Source organism: Oikopleura dioica, chromosome 2, assembly GCF_907165135.1.
Source record: "Oikopleura dioica chromosome 2, OKI2018_I68_1.0, whole genome shotgun sequence".
In the NCBI taxonomy this organism is placed as follows: domain Eukaryota; kingdom Metazoa; phylum Chordata; class Appendicularia; order Copelata; family Oikopleuridae; genus Oikopleura; species Oikopleura dioica.
This window is the reverse complement of record NC_137292.1, coordinates 9,213,523-9,230,142: the sequence shown is the minus strand read 5'-3', so window position 1 is coordinate 9,230,142 and position 16,620 is coordinate 9,213,523. Positions and strand designations below refer to the sequence as shown.

The window sequence follows — 16,620 nt, the reverse complement described above, 5'->3', positions numbered from 1 at the left end:
TTACTGGAGGACTTTTACGGCTGGAAGACGAGTCAAATTGAAGAGAGACTGTAATTAAATAATTCTGTATTGTTTTCGTTTTGTACAGATTGGAATCCGACTGGCAGATTTCAACAGAGTAAAATCAGGACTTTTGCGTTTGATGAATTTCTTGCTTTTTCGAATTGTTTCAATTTGGCTTGAGTTTTTCAAGCTTGTCGGGCTTTGGCTTCATCGGCTTCAATTTTGTCAGCAACTGCGGCGCTGACGGATCCGATTGCAAGGCCTCGATTGTCCCTAAGAAAGTGTAATAGTTAATTTTTCCTTGAAGTGGCTTACCATTTGGTTTCTTCTTGGTTGTTTTCTTGGTGCCACTTGCTCCACTTTGCTTCCAGCTCTCTTCTGTTGGACACTCGCTGGTTGAACTCTGCCGGAGTCAGTTCACGGTAAAGCTCCCAAGAGTTGAAGCCGTAGCCAATGAGGCCGATGAAACAAGCACTTTGAAATGTGGGTCGCATGTGGGAATACTTGATCACGTGCATGTCTAAATGTCATTTTAAAAATAACAATAGATTTATCAGATTCGATAAAAAAACCTCGATGACTATCAAAATAGAGTAAACAAATTCTTATTCAAATTGAATAAATGATAACTTATCAAAATATTGCATTAGAAAACTTACTCGAAAGACCCTTTTGAAGAGACCACAAGGTGGCACCAAAACCAACCACGGCGAGGGGGCAGAAGACGAAAAGACAGTAGTAATCTTGAGGAGCATAAAGATTCGTCGGACCATCTTTGAATAATCTCTCAAGACTGCCAGATCTTCCGATCATTTCTTTCTTCGGCATTTCGCGAATTTCCGTTTCGAAAAACCATTTGTATCCCATTTTTAAAGTCTTCTTGCTTCTCTCTTCTAAAAAACGATCTTGTACTCAAAAAAATTAACCCTCTTTGCAATTTATTGAAGAAAAATGACCTAACTACGAAAAGAAACCCATCGAAAGACGCAAAATGGTTGCGCAATAATGTTCAATAGAAATTAGACCAATGAGGCCGCGAGAAGATTTGGAAAGCCGCGAGCGCCAGAAAAAAAAATTAGAAAAAGATGTGGAGATGCCGGGTATCGATCCCGGTACCTCTCGCATGCTAAGCGAGCGCTCTACCATTTGAGCTACACCCCCGTGACAGCACATCAAAAACTGAAATATATAACCTCAGTAGATAATAATTCCAAAAATTTTTTTATTTCTCAAAAATGAATTTTTGCTTATGATATTAGAGATGACATGCTGATAAGAACTACCCTCCTAATTAACAGGAAATAGTTGAAATTTAACATGATATAATGATTACTCAAATTTTCCAGTACTTTCTTGAGCTCGCCCCTTAGGCAAGTTTCGACCCGCCCTTTCAAAATTTAATGATTCTGAGCTTATAAAATTGATACATCATGCGCAATTGATGAATGAAATGATTGGAGTGGAAATTTTTTCTAAATTTCCGGCTGCATATAATTAATCGTTATCGGTTAGGTAGCTCTGGCGGGATAAGGTGTCAGTTGGTGAGTCAAAGCATGATCTTAACGCCTCTTCGGAGGCCATTTTTAGCGCAACACGCCAGAGGGAGACCAGAGAAACGCAGCTAGGTAGGATAAACTTATTTCAAGCTCTTATAAAACGACTTCGTGCGTATGCGCGCATTTATTGAATCCATCAAAATTTGAATTTTCGATGACATATATGTTTAAAAATTCGTAAGAATGGCGTTGTGGAATCCTGATGAGGCGGGGGCAGCCGCCGAGTACCTCCGACTGGACGAGAAGAGACTGCTAGAAATCAGATCTCAGGAGTTTGCTGGACGATCGGCTGTTTGGGTTCCTAGCAAAGAGTTTGGATATGTGAAAGCTACTTTGCTTGACGAAAAAGCGACCAAGGATGGATGCAAAGTTGTTCAAATTAATGGAGGTAAAGATAAATTTTAAAAAATGTACCTAGCAAACTCTTGAGGGGACAAAAAGGAAGTCAAAGAAGAGAACATCGAGCCACAGAACCCTCCAAAATATGAACTTGGAGAAGATATGGCCAATTTGACCTATTTGTCAGAGGCTTCAGTTGTTTATAATTTGGGCGAGCGATACAAGCTCTTCCTCATTTACACTTATTCGGGTCTTTTCTGTGTCACCGTCAACCCCTACAAAATGCTCCCCGTGTATGCTGATTATGTCGTCCCATGCTATCGTGGAAAAAGAAAGACGGAAATGCCTCCTCATTTGTGGTCCGTTGCCGACAATGCTTACAGCGACATGTTGATCAACAGAAAGAATCAGTCCATGCTGATCACTGGTGAGTCCGGTGCTGGTAAAACTGTCAACACGAAGCGAGTCATCCAGTACTTTGCCGCTGTCGCTGCTTCAGGCGGTCCTGGTGCCGAGAAAGTTGAACTCAAAGGAGGCGGAACTCTTGAAGATCAGATTGTCGCTGCTAACCCAGCCATGGAAGCCTTTGGTAACGCCAAGACCATCCGTAACGATAACTCCTCCCGTTTCGGTAAATTCATTCGAATTCATTTCGGCAACACTGGTCGACTTGCTTCTGGTGACATTGACACTTACCTTCTCGAAAAATCCCGAGTCGTTTTCCAGCAATCTGTCGAGCGTAACTACCACATTTTCTACCAAATCTGCTCCGGTGGTCGCCCAGATATCAATGAAATGACTATGATCGGACTTGACCCAAGAGAATTCAAGATTGCTTCAATGGGAGAGGTCACCGTCAAATCTATTGACGACAAAGAAGAACTTGCCGCCACCGATGAGTCTTTCGATATTCTCGGTTTCGACAAGTCGGAAAAAGATGCCATTTATAAAATTATTGGTGGTCTCATGTACTCCGGAAACATGGAGTTCAAGCAGAAGCCAAGAGAGGAACAGGCCGAGGCCGACGGAGAAGAAGCTGCTAACAACGCCGGTTTCCTTCTCGGTATTTCTGGACCCGAATACAACAAAGCTCTTTGCTCGCCCAAGGTCAAGGTCGGCAACGAGTACGTCGTCAAAGGTCAGACAGTGCCACAAGTCATCTTTGCCCAGGGTGCTTTGATCAAAGCCTGCTTCGAGCGACTTTTCCTTTGGCTCGTTGCTGTTGTCAACCGAGCTCTTGGAAACGACAACCCCCGAGCGTATTTCATCGGTCTTCTTGATATTGCTGGTTTCGAAATTTTCGATCTCAACTCCTTCGAGCAGCTTTGCATCAACTACACAAACGAGAAACTCCAGCAGTTCTTCAACCACCATATGTTCATCCTCGAACAGGAAGAGTACAAGCGAGAAGGAATCGACTGGGTTTTCATCGATTTTGGTATGGATTTGGAAGCTTGTATCAATCTTATTGAAAAGCCGATGGGCATCATGTCCATGCTTGAAGAAGAATGTATCGTCCCCAAGGCAACCGACCAGACATTCCTCCAGAAACTCATGAAGCAGCATTTGGGCAAGTCCAAGAACTTGATCAAGCCTCGACCTGGTGTTAAAAGAAAGTTCGAAGCGCACTTTGAACTTTGCCATTACGCTGGTACCGTTGGTTACAATATTACTGACTGGCTCTTGAAGAACAAGGATCCATTGAACAACTCTGTTGTTGCTCTCTACAAGTCATCCAAAGAACCTACTGTCCGTGCTATCTGGGAGTCCTATGAATCCCCCGAAGATGCTGCCAAGAATACTGGTGGTGCTAAAAAAGGTGGCAAGCGAAAGAAGGGTGGTTCTTTCCAGACTGTTTCTTCCATTCATCGCGAAGGTCTTAACCGATTGATGGTCAATCTTCGATCCACTGATCCTCACTTTGTCCGATGTATTATTCCCAACGAGCGAAAATGCCCTGGAGATATGGACAACAACCTTGTTCTCCATCAGCTTCGATGTAACGGTGTCTTGGAAGGTATTCGTATCTGCCGTAAAGGTTTCCCATCGCGAGTTATCTACGAGGACTTCCGTCAGCGATATCGAATCCTCGACCCCAACGTTGTTCCCGAACGAACTCCTGATCCAAAGAAAGTCTGCGAGGACCTCATGGGTGTTCTTGCCACTAAAACATGGGAAGGCATCGATGCCAGCTTCCCAGAAAAGTACCGATTTGGCCACACCAAACTTTTCTTCAAGGCCGGTATGATCGGTATGCTTGAAGATTGGCGTGACGACAAGATCTCTGCGATTTTGACTGCACTTCAGACTTATATGCGAGCCAAACTTGCGAAGGCAAAGTTCCAGAAAATCAGAAAGGAGCGAGACGCAGCTGAAGTTATCCAGGCTAACTGGAGATCATTCATGCGCTTGAAGACCGACAAGTGGATGGACATCATCTACAAGATCAAACCACTGGTCGAGCAGCACGACAATGCTAAGGAAATGAAGGAGATGGCTGAGGACTATAAGAAAAATAAGGAGGCTCTCGAAAAGGAAACCGCGCAGAGAGAAGAGCTTCAAAAGAAACTTGGAAAAATCACCAACGAGCGAAACGATCTCAGAGCTGAACTCGACACTATTCAAGATGTTCTTGACGAAGCTGAATTCAGAGCTGAAAAGCTCCAGGAAGCAAAACTCATCATGGAGCAAAAGATCTCTGAAATGAAGGAAAACTTTGAAGGAAACACAAATATGGTCGAAGAAATGCAGGAAGAGCGAGATAATCTCAAAAACACGATTGCTGGCCTCCAAGAGGACCTGAAAAAGCAAACTGAGATTGTCGAGCGAATGAAGGGCGAGCGCAAGCAGCTTGAAAAACAGATGTCGAATTTGGAGGAAGATATCCAGCAATTCAAGGAATCTATGGTCAAGATGAACATGGAGAAAGAAAAGAACCTTTCTGAGCAGGAACTCATCAACGCTGATCTTCAGTCTCTCGAGGAGAAATGCTCGAATTTGTCCTTGAACAAGCAGAATCTCGAGGAGAAGATCCACGAGACTCTTATCAAGCTTGACTCCGAAACTAAGGCCCGAGAAAACTTGTGGGCTCTTAAAACTCGACTAGAGACGGACTTGCGACAGAAAACTGAACAGCTCCTCGACGCCCAAAAACTTCAAGCTACGACAGCTGATGGCCTCAGCCGACATAAGTTTGACTACGAGCAAACTGCTACTCGACTCGAAGATGAGCAGGCTCAGGTCGCTAACCTCCAGAAAAAGATTAAAGAACTCCAGGATGCTATTCATCAGCTCGAGCAAGAAGTCGTTAGCGAGAGAGATATCTGTAAACGAGCTAACCGTGTTCGAGATGATGTCAAACAAGATCTCTCTGATGCTCTTGAACAGCTTCGAATTGCCAATGAGGAGAACTCTTCCAAGGCTGTTCTTCTTCGAGAAAATCAGGATGCTTTCAATCGATTAAAGATCGAGCTCGAAGAGACTCGATCCCATCACGAGGTCTTTATCCAAACTCTCAAACAGCGCCAGAACTTGGAGTCCGAAGAGGCTGCTCAAGATCTTGACATTATCAAGGCTCAAAAGGCTCGACTAGAATCTGAACGAAATGAGGCCCAAAAGGGTATCGAAAGCATGACTCGCCAGGTTGAGTTGCTTACCAAGACCAAAGTCCACAACGAGCGACAAGTCAAGAAGTTGACCGAGGAGAAAAAGGACAACGAGAAGACTATCCAGGAGCACGAGGATACCATTGAACTGAAGGTCAAAATCATCGAAAACCTTCAGGATGAGGCCAAGACCGCGAGCAAAGAGTACAAAGATCTCGACTATGCTGTAAGTTTAGCTATAGACTATAGTCTATAGCCTATAGTTTACGTTTAAAAATATAAATTTTAGATGCAACAAGTTACCCGACAGCTCAATTCTCTCCAACAGAATCACGACGAGCTCAACCGATTGTACGAGCAAGAACAAGATGCACGAGAAGCACTTGCTAAACAGCATCGAGAAATCAAAAAGGATTACGATTTCGTCCGTGATCAGTACGAAGGTGAAGTCAATGCTAAGTTGGAAATGCAGAAGGCACTGTCCAAGTCCAACACTGAGGTAAAATAAAGATTAAGAAAACTGATATCAAGAAAAATTTAGCTTTCTGAATGGCGTATCAAGTACGAAGAAGAAGCTGTTGTGAAGAACAAGCAATTGGAAGACGCTAACAAAGAGCTCTCTAAAGAATTGCACGACCTCGGCGATGAAATGCTTGCTTCAAAATCCAAGGTGATATAAGTGTATCAAGATCAAAACTGACCGGGTTTAGATTACTCAATTGGAACGAGTTAAAGCCCGATTGGAAGGCGATGTCTCTGATATGACCTCTGATTTGGAAATGATCCAGCGAAAGTCCGCTTCTCTTGAGAAGAAACAGCGACACCACGACATCATCGTCAAGGAACACAAGTAATGAAAAAACATAAAACTTCTTCTAATTTTTCAAAAGGCAAAAGGAAGCCGAAGCTATGGAATCCTGGGAGAAGGTTTCTGTTGAGAACCATGACATGAGCAACGAGATCAAGCGACTTCGACGAGATTTGGATGATACCCTTGCCTCTCTTGATGATCAGAAGCGACAGAACAAGTCTCTCACTGATGAGAACCAGAACATGGTTAAGGTAGATTCCAACAATATCTACACAAAATAACAAAGTGTTAAGCAATTCCACGAGTCTCTCAAGTCCGTCGAAAATGCAGAGAAAGATAAGCGAAATGCATTTGTTGAGCGAGATGAGCTTGCTCAGTTCCTTGAAGAAGCCGAAACTACCCAGGAAGCTCAGGAGATTCAAATCAAAAAGCTCACGCAGGATCTTGAGGATCAAAACAACCATCACGAGCGACTTGTCAAGGAAAAGGCTGACGAATTTGAAAATTACCGAGTTAATATGACTAAAACTATGGAATCCATGCAACAGGATCTCGGTGAGTTTCTTCATAAATACTTTTGATTTAACATCGATTCAGATCGAGAAATGACCATGCGACAGGAAGCTGTCCGTGCCAAGACCAAGCTCGAAGCTGACTGCGCTGATTTGGAAGTTCAGCTCACTCACGCTAACCACCAGTCCGAGCAGGCTATCCGACTTCAGCGAGAGCTCAAGGGCCAAAACAAGCGACTTGGCGAGAAGCTAGAGCTCGCTGGCAAAGAAACTACGACGATGGTCAAGGAACAAGGTGCCTCTGAGCGACGAGCCAATCTCATGCAGGCTGAGTTGGAGGAGCTTCGAATTTCTGTCGAGCAAGCCGAGAAAGCCAGAAAACAGTCTGACGCTGAAGTTCAAGCCGCCAACGATCGAATTAACGAGCTTATGATGGAAATCAATGGCATGAATAAGGTAAGAGAATTTCAAAAACAACCGTTTATATTTTTAGGATCGACGAGCTCTTGAAATGGAAGTCAACGCCGCCAACGCTGCTGTTGAAGAAGCAATCAACTCTGCTCGAAACGCTGAATCTGCCGGCAAGCGTGCTGCTGCTGACGCTGCGAAGATGGCTGAGCAACTTTCTCGTGAGACTACCCGAAATGCATCTTTGGAAGCGAAGAGAAACAAGGCCACTGGTCAGATTTTGAACTTGGAACAGAAGATTCGAGATTTGGAGTCTGGTTCTCTCAAGGGTGGCAAGAAGTACGTGATGAAACTTGAGATGGACATTCGCGAGCTTACTTCTGAGCTTCAAGGTATGATGTGTCTATGTTACAAAATCTTATTCTCTGCTAGATCTTATGCGAGTCCACGCGGAGGGAGTCAAGGAGGTCAAGAAAATGGAACGCAAGGTCAAGGAAACGACTGAGCGAGAAAAGGTAATTTCAGTATGTCTGCTCGATTTTATCCGAAACTTGTAGGAAGCCCGCGCGGATGCTGCTCGAATCATGGAGCTGATGGAGAAGCTCGACGAGAAGCTGAAGAAGGAAAAGTCTACTTCTGACGAAGTCCAGGAGCTCTCCAATCTTCACATGAGCAAAGCCCGAAAACTCCAACTTCAGCTTGACGACGCTGAAGAACGAGCAGATATGGCCGAGTCCGCATACAACAAAATGAAGGACAAGGTCATGCACGAGAAAGAAACCCGTGGAAAAGCCAAGTAAACACGACACTTTCTGTACTCGAGCCGTCAAAAAACATCCCGACGGTGTTTTATAAATTATTATCTTTCTACCCTTTTATGCGCAAATTCTAATTATTTTCACTAGTTCAACTGCATTTTTTCTGTTTAAGGCCTTTTGTAAATAAGATGGTAACCAATCTGTATAAAATATAACTCCGATCATGCAGGCGATTCTGAAATCAACAAGGACTTTTGATAAAAGTATTTTATTTTTGACAAAAACTTGTTGAACTTAATTTCTGATATTCATTTCCATTGAAATATTTCAAATTTGTGCGTTGCTTTCCAGAAGAAATTTTAAGGTTGGCAGGTGCAATAAGAAAGGCTACAGTCATTCTTTACAGTTCTTTGTGTGTAAAGTAGGTACATATTTATAAATATACTATTTTACTTTGTTGATGAGGTGAAGCACTATTTTTTGTTCATATCCGGAAATGTTTGTAGAAGCGCATGTAGGTAAGATAGTGCTAGTTGAGGTTTTTTTTGAGAAATTTTCTTAGGATATTTGAAAATTGGATAAAATGTATTAAAAATGAATTATGATGATAAAATCATAAACTGTTATATCGTAACATGTCAGTTTCCAGCTGCTTAGTCGACGTTAGTACATTTTAGAGGATGATAGAATTCGAAAAGAAGGAACATTCACACACCCAGCGTGTCGTTGTTTTTTTTTGTTTGAGTGACATGGTGATAGCGGAGGGTTTTCCACGAGCCTTGGCCAGCCAGGGCACACTGATTTCTAGTTAATTCAAAAGGTCATCCCGAGTTTCCAACTAGAGGCGATTTGAATTTGATTGGAATGCTCACGAACACGGACAGGGCGCTGTCGACATTGGGCGTAGACTTTCGTCACATGAACTATTGTCATTCCTTAAATTTTTAAGCAATAATTGATATGATAAGAAACCTGTATGTTAAAGGGCTTCTCAAAATAGATCTGTCTTTTTTCTCCGCTTTCCTCCTTGTTTTCCTCGACGAATGATCGCGTTCGCATTGAACCGTGCGTCTCATCTCGCACTGGGATGTATCTTTACGCATCTCGCAACGCCCCCATGGCCAGGTGAGCCAGCCACCCGGCTTTTCCAATTTCGAAAAGTCGAACTCCCGTTCGTCAAAAACAGCAACATGGGCAGCTCTGTCGAAAGAAGTCGTAAATATAAAAGCGAAAGTTGCAATTGTCTACCTGACTCTGCTTCCTAAATTTCGACATTTTGCACAGCAGATTTCAATAAACTTTGGACTCTGACAGTACTCGATGAGTTGATCCGTACCCATTTCGCAAAAGACAGTCTGGAAATCGGTTAACTTCAGTTTGGAATCAAGGATGAATACCTGGTCAACGCACTTGCTCTGCGAAGTTGTGGTGCAATCTGGAGCCCGGCAAGTCTCGCTCGTAGACGGCTTCATATCGCGACAGAGAACTTCAGACGATGCGGAACAAGTTACCTTAGAGAGTTAATTTACGAATAAAATAGTCAAAATACCTTTCTTCGTCGCATGCCATCGCAACTACAAGTTGCGCGATTGTTACATAGACAATCAGACCATGGTCCATATTCCCACTCTCCAGGACATTCCGGGATATTCTCAGAGGCGCATGTCTGAAGAACGATAGATTAATTATATCGAAGAAGTACTTCACCTCTGTTGTCGGAGGTTTCGGCTGACTCTGACACGCAGTCTCTGGATAAACTTTTCCCGATCGCATATTTCTACATTCAACAGTCCTTGTCCGAGTAAAAACCTGCATGTATTTGGTCTGCTCTCGACATGCATCACCAACTCCATTGAGACATTCGCTCCAGGGTCCTTTCTGATATTTACAGTTTGTCCCAACGCAAGGGATTCTCTTCTGCGGCGGAGGTCTTCCAAGATGAGCACTGCAATCCGACGCTCTTGCTTTTTGACGTCGAGGCCGTCCTCGACGCCGAGCTCGATATTTGAAGCAGCGAACACGAGTGGTCTAGAGAACAGTGATAAAAAAGTGTTTTTATTATTTCGACAAACCTTGTGTCCGTTTCCACATTCGACACTGCACCTTCCCCTCTTTGGCGTCATATGTTTCCACTGGTAGTTCCACTGATTGTTCCTCGACGGAGGTGGAGGTGGCTTGATAGCTCGACCTTTGAGTGCATACGTTATCTTGATATTGTAAGTTTTTCTTGCTTCCTTCAGCTTCATTGAAAGAGTGTACTCTTCAGTAGTGGGCCCTTTTGTCTCCAAAACATCTTGAGTGTGAACATTTTGATATTTCCAGAGTGTATTTCCATGAACAACGTTGTGTTCTGTTCTGAAAACGCCAGGTTTCGTCACGTATTCTCCTCTGATTAAGAAAGTTCCACGGGCGTCTTTGAGTCCCAAGAAATGCCCGGTGTAGTAACTATTCGAGTTTTCCTCCCGAATCGCTACATTATATGCTCCCTTTGGAATCGTGTAAACGCGTTTCACCGAAACTAAAAAGAGTTAACTGACGGTCAACTATGAATTGAATCTTACCTCCAGATTGGCGATTCGTTTTGCGAACATTTTGATCGACAAAAGTACAATCACTTGTTCGTCCATCGCAGATCCCGCACTCGTTGTAGTACTTCATTTGTCCTCCGATGTCGCATCCATAATTTTCACATTTTCCAAAAATACAGAATTTATGCGGATCATCATATGAGCAAGGCGTTCCATGAGAAACGAGTTGATTTGTCGGGCGCTCTCGATGATTGTCATCTCGACAGAAGAGCTTGCACTGGTCGTTGGAAGGTGATTCAGCGGGGAGAAGATTGAGACTTGTGGCTCGACACTCAGCAGCGCGATTGTCCTGTTCTGGCGGGCAAGGATGACCGATGCGGCAGATTGTCGTTTCCAAGCTTTCTCCTTCGCAAGGTCTGCCCCGTCCATGTGGCCTATAATAGTTGAAATCAAGGAAGAGAACTTAGCTCGAAACCTACTCTGGATTATTGCACGCTCTTCTGCGATTCTGTGCTCCATATCCGCAAGTCCTTCTTGTAACACCACCTGCAGAGCACTGCGACCAGCTGCCCCAGTTGCTCCAAGAACCGTCTATGTCTCCATTTTCGTTTGGCTCTTCAATGCATCTTCCACCAAAACAATGATAGTCTTTCCTCGGATCCGGACCTCGGCAAGGTGTTCCATCCAATGGTGGTGCTAGAAATTGGTTATTTAACCAGGTATATAAATTTATATTCAAACCTTTTGATTTTGTTCTGCAGAAGGTAGGATTCATCGGACTCGAGCACCAAAGAGCATCGCAGTGGTCGATAAACTTAAAATACAATTATAACCTCGATAAACATTACATAATCATAAATGTTTATTCATGAGAGCTAATTAATGATACGATATTAACTGTGAGAACGAAAAAATAAGCCTGGCCCTATTTTTAGCCCTTCTTGACATTAACATAACTGTCCTCTGAAATTGTTATATGAGCTGCTCAGCAAAGGGCCGTGCACGAGCTGATAAATTAACAAATTTTAGCGCCAGGGAGAATAAATAATTTTCGTGCAGCAGGCTGTCTGCACCTGCCATCTGGCGGAGTTTTACAATGTTTAATCGGTGCTCCAGTGTAGCGGCCCTGGGGAGAGGAGTGCCGGTTGTTCGGGGTCACCCATTGTAAATTTATCGATAAATTTATGATTCACGTCATCACTTGCTTAATTATGAGCTCGTAATACTCAAAGCTGCGGGATAACATTGACTTTCAGTAGATAATTCCAAGAGTTAGGATGCTCATTCCAGAAGGAATGCGCTCAGCAAATTAAATACTTTTTGAGTTTTTTTCCACTCACATTTTTGCAAAGGGAGAAATCTTTGCCGAAGTCCATTGCGCACTGCTCGTCAAGAGTATAAACGCGCTGCGTCCCAGAGTCACATGATCGATACGAGCTCGATGGTTGCGTATTTATGCATCGGAACTCCCGCATGTACTTCCGTAGGTACGCTTGACTACAGTGAGACCAGGTGAAAGTCTTGAAGTTCGATTGAACAAGCGGAGACATGATTGACCCTTGGTGGGTGAAGTCTCCACACATGTTCTGATTCTCGCCGTCGTGCTCCATTCCAAGGTTGTGACCGGTTTCGTGGACCATGACGAATACGCTTTGAAAGCCGTCTTCGTGGACGAGAGTAGAAGCATCACCGCCTCTGCACATTGATTTCACAGGAGCAAACCTGCAATAATCGTCAGATTCAAAAATTTAAGCTCTAACGTACCCAGCTGGACCGAAAAACTCTTTTGTCAGATAAATAAGATGGTCCTGCCTTCTTTGGTTGTAAATCTGACTGGCGTAGTTCTTCACTTCTCCAAGTGATCTATCAGCATTGTTTGGGTGGATCCTACTTTCACTGCGTCTTCTATCCCGCTCAAGAATCACATCTTTTAGGACGATATTGATTTTGAACGGCTTCAGAGCATCATGAGCATAAATCGTATTCATCTGATATGAATCTTGATCACATTAAATTATCAATAACTTACGTAATGTATCAGGTTGCAGATGTATAAAACGACATCATCATGAAAACGAACAACGGAGTAATCTGCAACAACAATAGTTTCTATCTTTTATGGTTTTCAACCTTTTGATTTTGTTATTTTGAACTTTGGAACGCTTTGAAGATCGAAACAATTTTTAAAGAAGTTGAAACCTTCCCCATTTTTCTTGAATCGCGTATGACTTTCTCCTTGAGTTGTACCTGGAGTTATAAATCCTAGATGAGCGATGCAGAATCTCGTCAACTTGGTCCGAGGTCATCTCCGAGTTTGACTCGTTGGATAGGCGTGATTCTCGACGGAGGCGAGTTTTGGCCCCACTCCAGCGCTCGCTATGGCCGCAAAATGCTTCCGAGGGGCTTCCGGAAGGGTCGTTCTCCTGATCGTCAGAGTTTCTTCTTGTTCTACTTGGCCGAATCGCACTGCGCCGATATGTAACGTAGCTCTGTCTTTCGCAATGATCATGTATTCATTTTGATGAGAACAGGAACGAGCGCAAACCTTGCGCCGTATAATGAGTAAAGCTATTCAAAATTAATATAAATTTCAGTAAAACATGTCACATCCTAATTCCTTTTCGTCTGGATGAGGCTGCTCGATGAACCAGTGCTCATCATCCAGCTCCAGAAGTCCTTGAACCTCGCCGCATAGTGACAACGAAGTTGACAGCTTCTCCTTTCCTACTACGTGCCCGGTCATGAAACAACTGTGTTCTAGGTTGTTTATCATGTTTATTGAGCGCTAAACTTTATATTCTCTCCCTTTTTTAGACTTTTTACTCATGTCTCATTTCTATTTGATGAAAAAAACCGTGACCTATGATAACTCGGATGAAAGTCTTCGTGAGTCGTGTAGTTGTGATGATTATGTATGATTTTGGCATCTGGGTGGAGTTGTATTCCCGAATGTACCAGTTTAAGATGATGTGTAAACGACCCCGTCGTTATATTCACAAAAAACGATTCGTGCTCGTCGTTACTTCTGGAAGAGTGGAGCTTGTTTCAGGGATCAAAAAAGTTGACTGATTGTGTGGCTTGATGATGGAAAGTCCAGAGAATCAACTGATGGTCAAAGTCAATGTTCTGATTGAGCCCGGCTTGGTCAACTTTTCCGTCAGCACAAAAAACCTATTAGATTATCACTTTTAGAGAATTTTGACAAACTGAAATAAAAGTAAATATACAGCAATAAATATCAAAAATATATCTCCTTGCAAATCTATTCCAAAAATAGAGCACGCAATTTTACGAGTTGTCACTTGCTCGATCCCTTTTTCCTGATATAGTTCAGCATTACGCCTTCTTCTGTGATGTCTTTGTTGGCTTTAGCATGCATTCAGCAACAATAAATTACGTTATCGACCCGTGAACTACTGTAACATAATGTCTACTACACGACAGGCTATTGTTTTGGGATAATTTCGACAAAACAAGCACTAAAGTAGCCCTATTAGATGACGAATTTTGAGACAAGCTCGAAGGCTTGATGCCGCTTCTCCCTAATAATGAGCATTTAGAAGCGATTTGTCTCGGCGACTACGCCTTCCTGGGTACGAAATTAGAATTAAGTGTTCAACGCAGGCCTGAGTTCAGCAAAGTGATGAACATCGTGCGAGACAAACTCACCTTCGGAGTTTGTCACTAGAATCTCTGCTTCTTCCCAGCTGTGTAATCTTTGATGATATTGGTCTGAACAGATATTGGAATAAGGTGAATTCAGAAGAGTCCCATGTTGGTAATGGTGAGTGAAGGTGGATTTAATAAACTTTGATCGTGGGAATACCCCCTCACCGGCATTATCAAGGTACTGTCGCACTTCACTCACTGTCTGTTTGAACAGAAGTTCCACTACGTAAATCTGTTTCCATACAGATTGTGCCGCGCGCAAATACAGTACTGTCACTTAAACGCTTAATTGTTTGTATCAAGTTTTGACTTTGCCCAGTTAATGTCGAATTTCAAGCTCGGTTTCAATATAATGTCTGTTAAAAATCAAACTTTCGCTTTATGCGGGTCAAAGAGGTTCATAATCTAGTCGAAATAAGGCTTGATAACTACTCCGGAGTATAGTTTTTTTTCTTTCTGGGATCAAGGAAAGGCTGAGAAGAAAAGGTTCAATGGCTGGGTAAAAAGAGTTAACGAGAGGTGCGCTTTTGAGGAGGTCAAAGCAAGCGAGTTTGTCTTGCATGGGATGAGCCTAGGCAGACGTGCAGGCTCATCTAGCCGCAATTTGGCCTTGATTTGTCGTCAGAATAAAAAGTGCTAAGCTCTTGAGGATTCGCTGAAATCTTCGCTTTACCTTGAGGTATCTTTCTGAGCACCGCAGCAACCTGAAAATGAAGTGTTACCGGAAGTATTAATTCAAGCCCACGGTGATGAAAAATTAGGCCAAAATCACTCATGTATTTTTCTCTCCTTTCAACTTGAAAATGAAAATGAAAAAGTTCGCCTAATTTATCTGCTACAGAATTTTAATTTTTACGCTGAGTTGAAGCTAACTCCACTAAAAACACTGCCCAGGCGGTTTTTCTTTCATTGGTTTTTGAAAATCAATTTTCTGCTGCATAGATTAAGCTCGGTCAATTATGATTTTTCCTTCATTCATAAAAGGTTCACAAAGCTAAGAGAAGAATTGTGAGGTACTGACGGCCGCCAAGGCCAACTTTTGTTGGCTACCGGCCGCGCCGCGCGTTAAGCGTCTCATCATACGACGCCGTAAACTCAATGAGAGAAAAAATAACGCGCTACTATGCCCTTAATAAATTTGTACTTTCTTTTGTCCGAATGATTGATTTATGTCTGCTTATCGCGCCTCATAATTATAGAACGAAAAAGGGTTTAAAATTGTGGCTGCGTGACTAAGAGGGGCTCTTCGTGAGGATAAACTCCATGATTCTAGCGCCACGCGCATTACTACCTTTGCGTACAGCATTGCCGGAAGCCAGAGTGTTCGACAACGCATCGTGGCTATTGATGGTCAATCTGTTTTGTGATTTTCTTATGTATTCTCTTCAGATGTTTTTCTTTCTTCGCGAATTTTTCTTCGTCGGTCTCTGATTGAACAATATTCAAAAAACAACTGTAGTATTGTTTGAGTTCTATAGACTTTCTACAGAGGTGATGTTTGGTACTACGCGTGCATGGCCCAATAAGCGGGCCAGATCATCGCGTGCGGCAAATCTCTGCAGTTGACGTGCGACGGGTTAAGAAAAAAATGAAAACGTTTTGGATTGATAAACGGACTCGAGGAAGGGCTTTCAATCATCAACCAGAGGCCGCCCAGCGATGGTTAGTTCGGCGCCCTGGCACCCTCTCCGCTGCCTCACGCGCCACCTACATCATCCATGCGCTCGTTTCTACCCTCACTTCTCTCAGGCCTCTCACACTAAGTAGACAAGTTGAGGACATCAAATCCATGCACGACCCCCTGGAGCAGTTCATCGTCTCGCTCTTTTTTATTTAGAAAATGAAAATTAGCAGAATAATCGTTTCTAAATCAACTTGTTTTCAAACTTCAACGAAGGCTACATATTATTTTTCATGTTTATTTTTTGGTTAAAAATTATGCAAAGTAAAAATAGCATTGATGCTCCTCATAATTGTTTTTCTAGCTGCGGAGAAGTCCACTTGGCGACCTTGAATTCTGATTCACTTGCAGTCATAAACACTTGGAGTTTGTCAAAGAGGAGGCCTCTCTTTGCGAGTTAACGCCGAGGGTTAACATGTTTCTTTCATAAAAATATTCTCTTTGATTTTACTTTAATCTTCTACTTTTAATTGTAAGTTTTCAGCAAAAAAATTTGGCTAAAACATTTCGAGTAAAAATTATTTTTTTAACGAAATATTATTTAAAAATTTCTGAAGAATTCACGGAGCGAGCGAAAATACAGTGAAATAAAAAAAAACATTTTTACAAAATAAACTGCTGAACCCAGTTGCCCCCTGAAAACGACAACTACCGATGATCCTTTCCACTAGAATCACCTCGCTCATTCTTCGCGCTCGCTGTCAAAAGCGCGCCAGCTGAGAATTCTTTACCATATTTTGGTGTTCTATT

The 16,620-nt window shown here is 42.8% G+C and overlaps 3 protein-coding genes and 1 non-coding gene across 4 annotated transcripts; 1 reads left to right on the top strand and 3 right to left on the bottom strand.

The window, feature by feature from the left end:
- Window positions 1-49: 49 nt before the first annotated feature.
- On the bottom strand, window positions 50-989 carry LOC145699684 (uncharacterized). Its single transcript, XM_081776956.1, has 3 exons — window positions 663-989; window positions 319-523; window positions 50-276 (listed from the first exon to the last, which is right to left on the bottom strand). The coding sequence occupies exons 1-3, from the start codon at window positions 868-870 to the stop codon at window positions 189-191; spliced, it is 501 nt and encodes a 166-aa protein (XP_081633082.1). The 5' UTR covers window positions 871-989; the 3' UTR covers window positions 50-188.
- Window positions 990-1,091: 102 nt separating this feature from the next.
- On the bottom strand, window positions 1,092-1,164 carry TRNAA-AGC (transfer RNA alanine (anticodon AGC)). The gene has a single exon. It is a non-coding gene; the product is annotated as a tRNA-Ala (tRNA).
- Window positions 1,165-1,720: 556 nt separating this feature from the next.
- LOC145699682 (uncharacterized) lies at window positions 1,721-8,190 on the top strand. The gene is made up of 11 exons (XM_081776952.1): window positions 1,721-1,947; window positions 1,990-5,729; window positions 5,793-6,002; window positions 6,045-6,173; window positions 6,214-6,353; window positions 6,394-6,565; window positions 6,608-6,869; window positions 6,912-7,282; window positions 7,320-7,626; window positions 7,667-7,749; window positions 7,792-8,190. Exons 1-11 carry the CDS (start codon window positions 1,743-1,745, stop codon window positions 8,032-8,034), a joined length of 5,862 nt encoding a protein of 1,953 aa, XP_081633078.1. The 5' UTR covers window positions 1,721-1,742; the 3' UTR covers window positions 8,035-8,190.
- A 65-nt stretch (window positions 8,191-8,255) lies between these two features.
- Window positions 8,256-15,803, bottom strand: LOC145698148 (A disintegrin and metalloproteinase with thrombospondin motifs 14-like). The gene is made up of 20 exons (XM_081775350.1): window positions 15,481-15,803; window positions 14,863-14,893; window positions 14,147-14,252; window positions 13,843-13,886; window positions 13,381-13,561; window positions 13,121-13,270; window positions 13,066-13,088; window positions 12,550-12,611; window positions 12,285-12,508; window positions 11,861-12,242; window positions 11,262-11,334; window positions 11,000-11,216; window positions 10,554-10,954; window positions 10,065-10,510; window positions 9,700-10,020; window positions 9,542-9,658; window positions 9,390-9,503; window positions 9,241-9,347; window positions 8,965-9,192; window positions 8,256-8,927 (listed from the first exon to the last, which is right to left on the bottom strand). Exons 1-20 carry the CDS (start codon window positions 15,523-15,525, stop codon window positions 8,861-8,863), a joined length of 3,339 nt encoding a protein of 1,112 aa, XP_081631476.1. The 5' UTR covers window positions 15,526-15,803; the 3' UTR covers window positions 8,256-8,860.
- Window positions 15,804-16,620: the final 817 nt, after the last annotated feature.

Bases quoted from the DNA above. Each gene is read 5' to 3' on its own strand.
- LOC145699682 (XM_081776952.1), top strand. From the start codon at position 1,743: ATGGCGTTGTGGAATCCTGATGAGGCGGGGGCAGCCGCCGAGTACCTC. The intron at 6,566-6,607 runs GTAGATTCCAAC...CAAAGTGTTAAG, and splicing joins AGAACCAGAACATGGTTAAG to CAATTCCACGAGTCTCTCAA. The intron at 7,283-7,319 runs GTAAGAGAATTT...TTATATTTTTAG, and splicing joins AAATCAATGGCATGAATAAG to GATCGACGAGCTCTTGAAAT.
- LOC145699684 (XM_081776956.1), bottom strand. From the start codon at position 870: ATGGGATACAAATGGTTTTTCGAAACGGAAATTCGCGAAATGCCGAAG. The intron at 524-662 runs GTAAGTTTTCTA...AATGACATTTAG, and splicing joins TCTTCAAAAGGGTCTTTCGA to ACATGCACGTGATCAAGTAT. The intron at 277-318 runs GTAAGCCACTTC...ACACTTTCTTAG, and splicing joins AACCAAGAAGAAACCAAATG to GGACAATCGAGGCCTTGCAA.
- LOC145698148 (XM_081775350.1), bottom strand. From the start codon at position 15,525: ATGCGTTGTCGAACACTCTGGCTTCCGGCAATGCTGTACGCAAAG. The intron at 13,089-13,120 runs GTTTTACTGAAA...AATTTTGAATAG, and splicing joins AAGGAATTAGGATGTGACAT to CTTTACTCATTATACGGCGC. The intron at 10,955-10,999 runs GTAGGTTTCGAG...CAACTATTATAG, and splicing joins AGAGCGTGCAATAATCCAGA to GCCACATGGACGGGGCAGAC.